Source organism: Candida metapsilosis (assembly GCF_017655625.1).
Source record: "Candida metapsilosis strain BP57 chromosome Unknown scaffold2, whole genome shotgun sequence".
In the NCBI taxonomy this organism is placed as follows: domain Eukaryota; kingdom Fungi; phylum Ascomycota; class Pichiomycetes; order Serinales; family Debaryomycetaceae; genus Lodderomyces; species Lodderomyces metapsilosis.
Window position 1 is genome coordinate 2,816,048 of NW_027138160.1, and position 13,049 is coordinate 2,829,096.

The following is a 13,049-nucleotide window of genomic DNA, read 5'->3' on the forward strand; positions in this document are numbered from 1 at the left end:
ATTTGCCTTTTTTTTATAGCTTTCGAACAAAATCTTTTCTTTTGCTCGATATATTGTCCTCGTGCACGCACAATTGCGAAAATTTAGTTCTAGAAGCTACCATTAGTGATACCGATTACTAATCGGCGCCGTGCTGTCATATGACACGATAAGTGATTGGAATCAGAAATAGTGACTAGTAGCATTACTAATCTCGTGGGGGGTGGCCCTTTGATGATACAATTGAACATCGTTAGTAATCGTTAGTTTGTCATCGCTAGTCACTCTCTAATATGTGGCTGTCATGCAGGTGTTGGCGCATCTCCAATGTTAAATGATCATGTAAGGAGAAGCCAGGGAGTGTTGCGGTATCCTTCAATCTTTATGACTTGCAAAGTAGTAGAGGCGTGATCAGAGCTTTTCTCAAAGATTTTGCAGCAATTTGCAGCAAAATATTGATTACTAATTTCGAAACTCTATTATCTATTATCTAAAAACTAATTCTTTTCATCAAAAGGAGCAGCACTACAAGTCAATTCTGGTCCTTGTGTGATTTGAGACGGCTTATCTGGACAAATATCCTCAAAAGTTCTATCAGGGTCATCTAACTTGTAGGTTTTAGTCTTGTGCTTCTTCTTTTGTATCAAGACTGGTATCAACTTTGCATTCTCTACAGTGTACTCTCTGTGTTTGACAACTTTCAAGATGGACCCAATGAGACCAGAGTGGGAAACAAGACTCACCACTTTGGCCTCTTCATTTTCAAAAATATCTGTCAAAACAGAGGCCGCTCTGTATTTCCTATGTTCACTAGTTTCCCGTGTAGTATTTGACCACAACTCATCATCCTCGGTAAAGCCAGGTTCAAAAGTAACATAATTCCAGTTGTCTTTAATGTATGATTTCAGGTGCCTCTTACTTTCTGTTTGAATTCCATAGGTTTCTCTGGCAAACTCCTTGACGGTTGGAACATCTTTCACCAAGTCTTTCCAAACGTGTTCCCAAGTCTGTAAAGTTCTTCTCAATGGACTGGAATAGTGGCTATCGGGGTAAGGGAAATCTTTTGTTTGCTCAATTTGTTTCGAAAGTTGTTGACATTGAGAGATTCCATCTGGCGTCAATAATGCATCCGCCCATACTTGGCCTCCGTATCCGTCAATAGTTTGCCAGTAACAAGTCCAATCAGTAGATGGAGTGGGGCATTGATGAACTCCCTCGGCATGTCTGATGAGAAAGAACAACTTGTGGTGATCATCAAGCTCGTCCAAGACATCCTTCCATGAGAAATTAGATTTCAAACCAAAGTTTTCATTGTAGTTGACATCAGACTCTGGAACGTTTGGATCACTTTGGTCAAAGTATTTGGTCGATGACTTGAATTTTGGTAGGGTGTGTGACTCGCTACTAAGAACAACCTGGGGAAAAGCAAGAGCTGATAACCCTGTAGCAAAGAATAGAAAAGTCAATTGCATCTTGGTGAATCAGCTAGTGTGGAGTTATTTTTGGTGGAAGATGATTTTTTTTCTAAAAATAGCGGAAAAATATATCCCCACGATGGCTGCCAATTTGAAAAATGGTTTTCTCGTCCAATGACGTAATTTGACTTCGAAAGTTTCAAGTCGTATGGAAATAAACCTGCTGTGATTTGAATGTGCTAAAAGACACTAAGATGGTGTTATCTAGTTAAGATAGAAGAAGATAATTCTAAATCAAAAGTTAATGTGAAAATTTCACGAAGAATTGAAGTATTATATAATGTTTCATAACCATTAAAGAAAATGAGCACGTGCGCACAATTAATAAAAATAAAACAATAGAAACAGGTTTTATCATCAAGCGGCATCATTCAATTATTCCACACTGAACTGTTCCAAGTTGGGTAGAACTCCTAATAGCTTGCTTGTCAATGTAGTCTTTTCCTACTTGGTGAAATGAAGAATTAATCGTCAAAACTCGTACTGAAGAGACATAAACGACGATTCGAAATTGAAGGAATATTGCTGATACGGTTACTTTCCACTGTTACATTCGGTGCGTAAGCGATGCCAAGAAGTTCAGAAAAGTTTAATGAAGCACTTCATATCTCATCTTATCGTAAAATTACATCGAAATATATTTGGAAGTACAATAACATTAGAACCCTTTTGAGAAACACAAGTTGCGCGGGATACTTTCTGAGAAGAGTTCAAAGTAAAGAGGAGACCTACTTATTCTCAAAAGTCTAGAAACAACGTTTATTGAAATTAATATTTATGTAAAAAAGGGATACCCCACTTAGTTTACAGCTTTGGATAAGGCAACAATTGCAATGACAAGAGTCATCACATTGAAGATGGTGTTTCCAATATTCCATTTAATACTTGTCATGATGGCTTTGCTCTGGTTCCTAACCAACTGTCTTAATTGGTCATCTGGGTCTTCGTGTACGTAGGTATTCATTGTAGATTTGTGTGAATATTTCGAAGTAGTCAAAGGGAAGAAGAAATGTGAATAAAAGTATCTAAAGTCATTGAAAAGAGAATTGAGAGGAGGTATCTTGAAAGAATCACGCGCAAATGTAGGTTTTTGCTATTGTTCTTGTATATGGTTTATTGTATTGTAAAATAGTCGTGTACTCTTCGGTTCTATTGTTGCGAAAAAAGCGTGTTCCTGGGCGGGGCTCGCTAGAACGACATAATGACCTTTAACATAAATCACTCAAGTTACGACATAGTTTTGCTGTAGCGGAACTTGAAGTAGAAAAGCATTTGGGATAGTTCTTACTGCTTTACCACTCATAGAAAACCAAAAATTGGTGTCTACTCAACTCACCTTACCGAACTGGAAAAGCTGTGCAGAAGACGTAAGAAGTTAAAAATTTGGTAGCTCAAAAATATAAACTCGTTTCTTTAAAACTCACTTTCCTCCTCACATTCACACCAAATGGAAGCACAAGAATCCCCATCGGGAGCACAAGCTCCCCCAGTGCAATCACCCGAGGAAGCTATACGGAAGAAATTGGAATCACTACCCCATGAGCAATTGAAGAAACTAATTAATGATCAACTCGATTTGGAAATCAGACTAAAACACAAGGAGTTGAACATGGCAAACGATGAACTTAGCAAGACGGAATCGCAAATGTTGCTTCTACGAAAGTTTTTGGATATTCCAAACAATGAAACAGCTGCTAGTAACTTGACGACAAAGTATTATGACCTACTAAGCAGGTCTTTAAATGCAACTTATGAAAGATTCAAGGAAATTCCAACAACGCCATCATCAGGATCCACTTCTAATGTTGACGGAATCAATCCACCCCCTGGACACTCATATAGAACGAGATCTACCACTTCTTCCCTACGTCCAACAGCCACAACATCGATGCTGCGGCCGTCAAATTTGGGATGCTTATACAGGAGAACTGATGGGGTAATGGTGAGACTTACATGCCCTGATTGTCTTCGGTACAATTTTTCATCAGCACAAGGGTTCTTAAACCACAGCAGGATTGCTCATTCAAAAGAGTACACTTCACAAGATTCAGCTGCGATTAAATGCGGAGAGGTTCTTCCTGACATTCCCCAAGATGCAGTTGGTGAGAATAGTATAAAGATATTACAAGAAAAAGGTTTGGATCCCTCAAAGAATCTAAATGTTAGTGAATTTTTGTTTCAAGATGTCCAAGCAAATTCCCTTCAAAACTTTGAATTTCCAAAGAAGGATGATACTGAAGCTAAACCAAATGATCTCGCGCCTCTGAATGAGCTTATGAAGAAGCTAGTGAAGGAAGGTAAAATGGACCAATCAGAGTATGAAAAGTTGATTTCGGAAACCCGAAAGCCAGTTAACAATGCCCACTTATTTGATGACGAAGTGGAGAGTAATGACAGTGGGTCTCCAATTAGCGAAGTTCCAAGCGCATCGTCATTGGTTAGTCTTGGTGAGATGAAAAGAAGGCAATCCAGAGGAGGTATCAATATTTCCCTGTCGAATGCAAATACGGAGGACACCCCTTGCGAAGCTGACGGAAGCTCTAATGATGAGGGACCTGTTGAGAAAAAGGCTCGTGTATAGGCTATATATTGATGTATGTGCTCTATTTTTTAATTTTGTCGCTACCCGACATCTCATTAAAAAGCGGAAATTTTTTTTGCAATTTAAAAACTCATCGCAGACCATTAATCATCCACCAACCATGTCGGGACCAGTATTGCATTCAAAATTTGACTCCAAAAACGCTCATCTAGCGTCAGTTATACTATCGTTGGACACACATCAAGTGCAAGTCAAATCGGTTAACCCTTCACAAGCATCACTCAACACCTCATTCAACCTTGATAAATCAAACAAAGTTTCCAATTTAACATGGATATCAACATCACAGGACTCGGTTGAACTCTTGGCCTTGTGCTTGGAGAATGGAGACATTTTGGTATACTCCCCACATACGAATGAAGTCATTTCCGAGTTGACTAATTCGACCAATGTGGCAGTTTCCGATTTTCACTATTCAAAAGTTACGAAAACTGCATGGTCATGCGACGTTCAGGGAGGTATTTATGAATGGGATGTTATACTGTATCGATTATTGCGCTCATTCAAGATAAATGAGATTATAGAGTCAGTTGAATCTATCAATAGAATATCCAGTTGCATATACAATTCGGAACCTCATTTACTTTTAGCTTCCAATTCCATCTACTTACTCAACATTAAAGCCAAAGAAGTGAGTAGAACTTTCCCAGGACATATCCAGCCTATAAGTAACATTACTTCCCTTGGCGATGATTTGTTTATAACAAGTGCTAAAGGAGATCGATTTATGAATTTGTACGAGTTGAAAAAGACTACAACAAAGGCTATTTTTGTTGCACAGGCCGCAGTTACTAGCTTGGCCATTGGATCAAATCTGAAGGAGTCGGTGTTGGCAGCAATTGTGGAGAATGGAAACGTGGAGGTGTTTAATGGACCTCTTTCAGATGCAAGTATTTCAGCCGCCACTCCATCAAGGAAGAAGAGGAAACAAGCTGGCGCAATCACCCATTCATCAAACTCCACCATAAAATTGTCGAGATCTGCAGCAGAGAGCAGGAATCCTCAAGATTTAAACCTCCCTGTCAACGCAATCAGCGTTCAAGAAGATTCGTTGTTATTCACATGGATGGAAAGTGGCACCGTCCCCTTTTTTGATTCAGTAAAGTGGACCGAGTCGGGAAATTACGTGTTTGATACAAACAAGACCATATTCAAAAGCAAAGCAGATTTGAAACCAACACAGACCTCATCTGTATACGGCCATGACGTTGCCGCATCCAAACTTTATAACGAGAGTCATGCCGTGGTTAATGATGGGACAAGCTTGGCAGATTTGGAAGAAGACTCTGATGAAGAGACCTTGGCGGAAAAGTTTGACAAACTAGCAATGAATAAGCAACAACCACAACGTAAAAAGAAGTTGGAGGAAAACAGAAATGGAATATCATTGTCTATTATTTTGTCACAAGCTCTTCAAAATAATGATCATACATTATTGGAAACAGTTTTACAGACTCGTGACTCTCAATCGATACAAAATACAATCAGCAGATTAAATCCGTATACGTCGGTGATTTTATTGGATAGATTGAGTGAAAGAATTCAACGCCAGTCGGCCAGATTCACTCAGTTGAATTACTGGCTCAAATGGATCTTGGTTATTCATGGATCGGTAATTGCCAGCTTACCAAACTTGAACCTGAAGTTGCATTCTTTGCATTCGGTATTGGCAAAGAAAGCTGATACTTTGCCCAGACTTTTTGAGTTGCAAGGAAGATTGAACTTATTATACGATCAATCTTCATTAAAACAAGATTATACCAAAGAAGTTGCATTGGAAGAAGAAGAAGAAGAAGAGGAAGATGTTGAGTATATAGAGGATCTCGATGATGCTCAATTCAATGGAGAAGTTGACGTTGATATGAGCGAGGTTGATACAAACGAAGAGAGTGATATAGAAGAAGAAGAGGACGACGACGAAGACGAGCAAATAGCATCAATTGATGAGTTGGAAAACGCTAGCGATGTTGAGATTTAATACATACATAGTTTTCCCTAAAGCTTAGAGGATAGTCACATCTTAATAACAGCTCTGATACAATCTCCCTTATGCATAGCATCAAATGCGTCGTTGATATGATCCAAGTCAAATCTGTCAGTAATAAACTCTTTAACTTTCAACTTACCCTCCAAGTAGTCGTCTACAATACCTGGTAATTGAGATCTTCCTTTTACACCACCAAAAGCGGCACCCTTCCAGACTCTACCAGTAACCAATTGGAAAGGTCTGGTTGAGATTTCTTTACCAGCTGCAGCAACACCAATAATGACCGAAATACCCCAACCTTTGTGACATGCTTCCAAGGCGTCTCTCATGACATTTACATTACCAGTGCAATCAAAGGTGTAATCACAACCTCCATCAGTCATTTCCGTCAATTTTTGTACAATAGAAGTTCCTTCAGGTAACTGAGTTGGGTTGACAAAATCAGTAGCACCGAATTTGGTAGCCCATTCCTTCTTCTTGTCGCTGATATCAACAACAATGATCTTGGCAGCTTGTCTTTCATGACAACCTTGGACAACTGATAAACCAACACAGCCAGCACCGAAAATAGCAACATTGTCACCTTTTTGGACGTTGGCGGTAATTGTTGCTGCACCGTAACCTGTGGTAACACCGCAACCTAACAAACATGAAGTGTCAAATGGAGCCTTAGGATTAATAGCAACAACTGAAATATCAGCAACAACAGTGTACTGTGAGAATGTAGAAACACCCATGAAATGGAGAAGCTTCTTACCATTACATGTGAATCTTGAGGTTCCATCAGGCATAACACCCTTACCCTGAGTGTTTCTGATCTTGCTACACAAGTTGGTTTTGCCACTCTTGCACATCTTACATTCACCACACTCCGGAGTGTACAAAGCGATAACATGATCACCTGGCTTCACAGTGGTGACGTCATCACCAACTGATTCAACAACACCTGCACCTTCGTGACCCAAAATGACTGGGAATTCACCCTCTGGATCAACACCACTCAAGGTGTAAGCATCAGTATGACAAACACCAGTGTCGTAAATCTTGATACGGACTTCATGTGCCTTAGGAGGAGCAACTTCAATAGTTTCAAGACTCAATGGCTTATTGGCTTCCCAAGCAACTGCGGCTTTACAAGTAATTGTCTGAAAAATTTTTTGCCGTTAGTACAACCACCAAGGTAATGACTGGAGACTCAAAAAACGATTTTACAAAACCCAATTGAGTCAAAATTGGAAGATCTAGATATTTACATACTTTTCCTGCTGTGTCAGACATGTTTTAATGTGATGTATCTGGTGATATGGGGTGTAGAATAGTGATTGATTTCAGACTTGCTATTGATGACGAAAGCAATTCTAGGAGAGTATTTATAGGGGAGCGGGCGGCGCATTACACGACCGAATTGGGAAAAAACATCCCGTTACGTAAGAAAATAATTTTATTGGAGAGATGCAATCTAGATAGCAGATCCGAGCCATTTTTCAATAAGCGAAAGTGCAAAACTGGTGTGGGAACTTTGACCAGCTTTGGAATTTGAACAGGCATACAAGGACGCTATTGTTGATAACCAGAGACATGAGTATTATATGAAACTGTTACCTACGTTTACCATGTTTTTGAAACCTACCCACTTCAGTTTCACAAGACACAAGTCGTCGTCGTTAAAAAAGCATTTTCAGAAGGTGAAAGGGGATCCTTTTAACAACAAGAAACGTGGTGAGTTTTACAGATCGAGAGCCGCTTTTAAGCTATTGGAGATCGATGACAAGTTTCACATCTTCAACAAGCATTGTCATAATATAGTGGACTTAGGGTTTGCTCCAGGAGCCTGGAGCCAAGTTGCTGTGGAGAGACTAGGCAAGAATGACTTCACAATCTTGGGTGTGGACATTAACCAAGCTACTCCATATAAAGGATGCCATTACATACAAGGAGATGTCACAAAGATATCCACCCACAGCAAAATTAGAGAGTTCTTCACGGATGAAGATGGTTTGATCCAGCCTCTTGATCTAATAATGAGCGATATGATGGTCAACTGTACTGGGCATGATCATTATGACCATGTGGGAAATATGGAACTATGCAATGCCGGATTGATTCTTGCATTTAACCAGCTTCGAGTAGGTGGCAACATGGTGATGAAGGTGTGGCAGGGATCCGAGTTGAAACTACTAGAGGCTAGAATGAAGGTCCTCTTTACCAAACAATATGCTTTCAAACCACAATCTAGTCGCTCTGAATCGAGTGAGCTATACTTTGTTGGTCTTGGAAGGAGAGATTTGCAGTACAAAGTGCTACTATCTGATCTATTTGGTGACTTAGAGGACATACACAAGCTACAAAAGCAGTAAATATACATTTGGGATTGCCTTTTACAAGACGGCACCAAAACCAAAAGTGATTTTGATAGACCTAATATACATATCTTCGAAGTTGTCCCTGACTCTTTCCTCTTCGCCAATGGGAATGCCACCAAATTTGACAACAACTTTCGTCTCTCCACTGCTTTGAATCAACTTCATGTCTAGCTCGGCATAGTGACCCTCTTTCCAATCTTGTAATCTCCACAATTCAACAATCTGCTCATTTGGCCACTAAATTTGACAAACAACTTTCACGTTTAAGTGAGGACAACAAAAGCAAATCAATTCTCCTATCGCGCAAAATTACAACGTTTCATTGCAAAACAAAAATTTTTTTTTTCCCTTTTTCGAAACGGATTAAAACTCATCAATTCACACACATCACATCACACATACATACAACGATGGCCTGGGACGACGAAGATTTCGATATTCCAACAACTAGCAAAGCTTCTGCTTCCTGGGAAGACGAAGAGGACGATGATCCACTTTTAGAAAGCTGGGACGTTGATCCAGAAGAAGAGGCCAAAAAGAAGAAAGCCGAAAAAGAAGCACAAGCTAAAGCTAAAGCTGAACAGAAAGCTAAAGAAGATGAAGCCAAGAGGAAAAAAGAACAAAAGAGAAAACAAATGGAAGAGTTTGATAATTTGGATGAGAGAAGTAAGAAGGAGCTTTTGAAGAAAGCTGAGTTGAGTGCTGATTTGAACAATGCTGCTGATCTTTTTGGAGGACTTGGTGTTGCTGGAGATGACGATGGTGATGATGATGACTTTGATATCAATGAGCATCCTAGGGAGAAAGCTAGAAGGGCGGAATTAGCTGCTGCTGCTCTGAGGAAGCCAGTGTTGACCAAAGATACCCCATTAGAGGACCATCCATTGTTTCAACCAACTAATAAGCAAGAATACGAGAGGTTGAGAAAAGCAGTTGGTACTGCATTAACCACTTTGAATGACGACAGTTCACTTTTGTACGCATCAAGCTTGGCAATTGATTTGATTAGAGATTTAACCCAGCCATTATCAGTTGAAAACACAAGAAAGGTGATTAGTACATTGAATGTGGTTATAAAGGATAAGGAAAGACAGGAGAGATTAGCAAGGTTGAAGAAGACTGGAGGAACTGCTAGTGGTGGAGCTGGAAAGAAGAAGGCCAAACCAGCTGCCAGACCTAATGTTGGAGGATTCAAGAAGGATGAGTTTGATGATTTAGACGATTTGGATGATGATGACTTTATGTAAATATGAATAATTATTGATAGAAGTATTTTGAAAGTCAGAGTTCATTGGTAAAGTGGTTTCTCACAGTGTAGCAAATCCATTGGGTCGAAAATGGGTGTTGTAGGGGAAGGCTTGGTTGGTGGGATATCCTCTGAGCTCTCATAGCTTCTTTGAAAATCATCTAAATCGGGACTCTCGTAAGCTGCAACCTCAGGGGAAATTACTTTGTCAATAAAGCCCTTGTCTTCATTGAGCAAATAGTTGATTGTGATTTTATGGGCACTCGGGGAAGGGTAAGCTTGCGTCAAAGATACCTTTGTATTCACCTGTTTCTCAATGCCTAAATTCAAATCAGAGACCAATGAGTATGGCTTATTGTAGAAGCTGCACATGTCAAGCACATTCTGGGCCGTGGTCGTGGCTCCTGCTTCTTGAACTTTATTCAATAGGGTTCGTATAGTGGGGAGTCTAGTTGGACGGTACTGCACAGCCGAGTTAGGAGGATGACTTGCTTGTGTAGTGTTCTCTACTACACAATTGCCACTTTGCTGAGGCTCTTTTGTGTATAGTGGATGGCTTATTGCAGCACCTTTTGGTTTAGATTTCTTTTGTGACTTGGGTTTTAGCTTTGGAAGTTGTTGCCAAGTTGAATCAGCGAGTGGAGGTACATCATCACTGTAAATCTGGTGTAATGTTAGTCTCCTTGAGGATCGTGTCATTAATGTGTATATCCCACTTGTGTTGCAAAAATAATCAATTTCTGAGTGGTTGCTCTAAGAATCCACTTTTATCGATAATAATAACAGGCTCCACAGAAATCACAGATCTTACAGATTTTGTCAACAGTTTCAAACGTGAAAAGACATAGTTTTTCGTGGTGGCAGATAACAACTGCTTCTCTTTACTGAACAAAATCCACCCTTTTTTTTTCCAAATCAAACTCGCATTCTGATAGATATTTGGTTCTTCTTTACTCCCAACTAAGCATAACCATCATGTCACACACTGCACAGCTGGCTCCAGGACTCAACAAACGATCACAAGTACTCAGCAGTGTAAACATAATAACCAAGAAATCCGACATCATCAACCTATCTTCCCTATCGTTCCTCTTTTGCGAAATTGTCGAATGGCAAAGAAAACAATCGAAAAACATTCAGGATCTAGAGACCAGATTGAATGGACTAGGATACCAAATAGGGCAAAGGTACCTTGAACTAGTGAAAATCAAAGAAGGTTTTAAACTCAACAAGAGAGAAATTAAAATATTGGGAATTTTACAATTTATTCATGGTCCATTTTGGAAAACCATATTTGGCAAACAAGCCAATGAATTGGAAAAATCACAAAATATCGCTAATGAATACATGATTATTGAGAATGTTCCCTTATTGAATAAGTATATTAGTGTGCCGAGTGATTATGGTGATTTGAATTGTTCGGCATTTGTGGCGGGGATAATTGAGGGTGCGTTGGATAGTAGTGGGTTTAGCGCGAATGTGACGGCGCATAATGCTGAGTCGGATGTGAATCCACTAAGGACGGTTTTCTTGATCAAGTTTGATCAACTGGTTGTGAGTAGGGAGAGTTTGCGGTCGTAATAGGGGGACTTAGTTTATAGAGAAAACAAGAAGAGTTGCTGGAGAGTAGAGATAGGTTCTAGTTGTTCAATTGTAGTTTCCATCTCTTACTTCTCTAAGTCCTGTCTACAATTGGCATCCATGATCATGGTGATCGATTGAGATATCACTGAAAAAAAAAAAATTGAAAAAAAAAAAATCATTTTGCAACGATTCAACAATCAAACAGTCACCACAGATATGGGTATAACTATACGTCAGGCGACTATTGAAGATGTCCAGGCTATGCAAAATGCAAACTTACACAATCTTCCTGAAAATTACCAGCTAAAGTATTACATGTATCATATTCTCAGTTGGCCACAAGCTTCATTTGTTGCCACAACGAGCACAATGAATTCCGAAGATAAGGAAGAGAAAGTAGTTGGTTATGTTCTTGGGAAAATGGAAGATGATCCAGAAGCTGAAGACAAGACTCCTCATGGACACATTACTTCATTATCAGTAATGAGAACATATCGTCGAATGGGGATTGCTGAAAAGTTGATGCGTCAGTCATTGTATGCCATGTGTCAGCTGTTTGATGCCAAGTATGTTTCCTTACATGTAAGAAAATCAAATAGAGCTGCTTTGCATTTATATAGAGATTCGTTACAATTTGAAGTGCAACTGATTGAAAAATCGTATTATCAAGATGGAGAGGATGCTTATGCTATGAAGTTGGATTTGGAATTGGAGAAATTGTTACCATCGTTGGCTCAAAGGGGAGTAGAAGATGACTTGACAAAAGATCTATTAGAAGAAATAATAACTGTATAGAAAAAGAAAGAAAGTACAAAACTAATTAATATCTTTCCTTCATTCTACTTGCAACTGTTCTTAAATTTCCATACACTTTACCTGGCGGCGAACCCAAGATTAAAGAGACAACCGCTTCTCTAGCCATTCTGATGTGGGTAAATCCTCCCAATATATGTATTTTGGAATCTGCCAATACTATTCTCGTTCTAGTGGCATTTTCAATGGCAAACTTGGTCTTACCATCCTTACCAGCAATACGACCAATGGCTCTACTCAAATGATCACCAGTCAATGTTTTAACATCCTTGATTTCAAAAGTCTCAATATACAAGTCATCCAACCTCAACAATGCTATAGCATCATCTACATCGAATCCCAATGTGAATGCTTTTACAAAATCAGCACCTTTTTGTAAAGCACCTGGATCAGTAGTGGCTTTATTTGTCTTCAATTCAACTGTTTTGGTCTTGAGGTTCATTCTCACCTGTAGTTTCAAATGGTCAACTAAAGGTGGGTATATTTTGGTCCATACATTCTTTAAAGGAGTCATACGATGTGGTGGGACTGGAACTTTTCTACTTTCCAACTTGACCTTCATTTTAGATTGTGATTCCCCTGAAAACTTGGGTTTCCCCAGCTCATCAAGTTCAACTACTACACTTTGTGAGTTGTTGTTATCTGATTTAGTTTGTTGTAGCTGTTCAGATGGTATATGTTCTGTGTCAATAAGCATCTCTTCTTCATTACTTTCGACTTGGTTGAGCTCTTGTTGTTGTGGTGGTGGTACCTCTTGGATCTCTTCTTGTTTTCTTAATGCTGTAGGTGCACTCATATCTGTATGTATAATATATTTGGTGTTTCTAGATTAATCTCATCTCTAGTCGTTTTCAATTTTTTTTCTGCTTTTTGCTCTTCTCTCTGTCTCTCTCTCTCTTTTTTATTATTTGTGTATCAAGTGAGAGTGAGATGCGTCGTAACTTAAATAATTTTTTATTTTTATATTTTTATTTAATTTTATTTTTTTTTTTCGCTTCTT

The 13,049-nt window shown here is 39.2% G+C and overlaps 10 protein-coding genes across 10 annotated transcripts; 6 read left to right on the plus strand and 4 right to left on the minus strand. All coding sequences in view use genetic code 12, as the record gives it.

Annotated features, from left to right (window-relative positions):
- Positions 1 to 476: 476 nt before the first annotated feature.
- On the minus strand, positions 477 to 1,451 carry I9W82_002741 (phosphoglycerate mutase family protein; the record flags this gene model as incomplete). The annotated part of the gene is made up of 1 exon (XM_067691630.1): positions 477 to 1,451. The coding sequence occupies one exon, from the start codon at positions 1,449 to 1,451 to the stop codon at positions 477 to 479; it is 975 nt and encodes a 324-aa protein (XP_067549976.1).
- A 1,450-nt stretch (positions 1,452 to 2,901) lies between these two features.
- Positions 2,902 to 4,035, plus strand: I9W82_002742 (uncharacterized protein; the record flags this gene model as incomplete). The annotated part of the gene is made up of 1 exon (XM_067691631.1): positions 2,902 to 4,035. The coding sequence occupies one exon, from the start codon at positions 2,902 to 2,904 to the stop codon at positions 4,033 to 4,035; it is 1,134 nt and encodes a 377-aa protein (XP_067549977.1).
- Positions 4,036 to 4,156: 121 nt separating this feature from the next.
- Positions 4,157 to 6,034, plus strand: UTP5 (Utp5p; the record flags this gene model as incomplete). The annotated part of the gene is made up of 1 exon (XM_067691632.1): positions 4,157 to 6,034. The coding sequence occupies one exon, from the start codon at positions 4,157 to 4,159 to the stop codon at positions 6,032 to 6,034; it is 1,878 nt and encodes a 625-aa protein (XP_067549978.1).
- A 35-nt stretch (positions 6,035 to 6,069) lies between these two features.
- Positions 6,070 to 7,321, minus strand: FDH3 (bifunctional alcohol dehydrogenase/S-(hydroxymethyl)glutathione dehydrogenase; the record flags this gene model as incomplete). The annotated part of the gene is made up of 2 exons (XM_067691633.1): positions 6,070 to 7,188; positions 7,301 to 7,321. 2 exons carry the CDS (start codon positions 7,319 to 7,321, stop codon positions 6,070 to 6,072), a joined length of 1,140 nt encoding a protein of 379 aa, XP_067549979.1.
- A 311-nt stretch (positions 7,322 to 7,632) lies between these two features.
- On the plus strand, positions 7,633 to 8,400 carry I9W82_002745 (MRM2; the record flags this gene model as incomplete). Its single annotated transcript, XM_067691634.1, has 1 exon — positions 7,633 to 8,400. One exon carries the CDS (start codon positions 7,633 to 7,635, stop codon positions 8,398 to 8,400), a length of 768 nt encoding a protein of 255 aa, XP_067549980.1.
- Positions 8,401 to 8,816: 416 nt separating this feature from the next.
- On the plus strand, positions 8,817 to 9,653 carry HCR1 (translation initiation factor eIF3 subunit j; the record flags this gene model as incomplete). Its single annotated transcript, XM_067691635.1, has 1 exon — positions 8,817 to 9,653. One exon carries the CDS (start codon positions 8,817 to 8,819, stop codon positions 9,651 to 9,653), a length of 837 nt encoding a protein of 278 aa, XP_067549981.1.
- Positions 9,654 to 9,694: 41 nt separating this feature from the next.
- On the minus strand, positions 9,695 to 10,351 carry I9W82_002747 (uncharacterized protein; the record flags this gene model as incomplete). The annotated part of the gene is made up of 1 exon (XM_067691636.1): positions 9,695 to 10,351. One exon carries the CDS (start codon positions 10,349 to 10,351, stop codon positions 9,695 to 9,697), a length of 657 nt encoding a protein of 218 aa, XP_067549982.1.
- A 276-nt stretch (positions 10,352 to 10,627) lies between these two features.
- On the plus strand, positions 10,628 to 11,233 carry I9W82_002748 (TRAPP subunit; the record flags this gene model as incomplete). Its single annotated transcript, XM_067691637.1, has 1 exon — positions 10,628 to 11,233. The coding sequence occupies one exon, from the start codon at positions 10,628 to 10,630 to the stop codon at positions 11,231 to 11,233; it is 606 nt and encodes a 201-aa protein (XP_067549983.1).
- A 219-nt stretch (positions 11,234 to 11,452) lies between these two features.
- Positions 11,453 to 12,031, plus strand: I9W82_002749 (peptide alpha-N-acetyltransferase complex A subunit; the record flags this gene model as incomplete). The annotated part of the gene is made up of 1 exon (XM_067691638.1): positions 11,453 to 12,031. One exon carries the CDS (start codon positions 11,453 to 11,455, stop codon positions 12,029 to 12,031), a length of 579 nt encoding a protein of 192 aa, XP_067549984.1.
- A 25-nt stretch (positions 12,032 to 12,056) lies between these two features.
- On the minus strand, positions 12,057 to 12,845 carry I9W82_002750 (uncharacterized protein; the record flags this gene model as incomplete). The annotated part of the gene is made up of 1 exon (XM_067691640.1): positions 12,057 to 12,845. One exon carries the CDS (start codon positions 12,843 to 12,845, stop codon positions 12,057 to 12,059), a length of 789 nt encoding a protein of 262 aa, XP_067549985.1.
- Between the last annotated feature and the right edge of the window lie 204 nt (positions 12,846 to 13,049).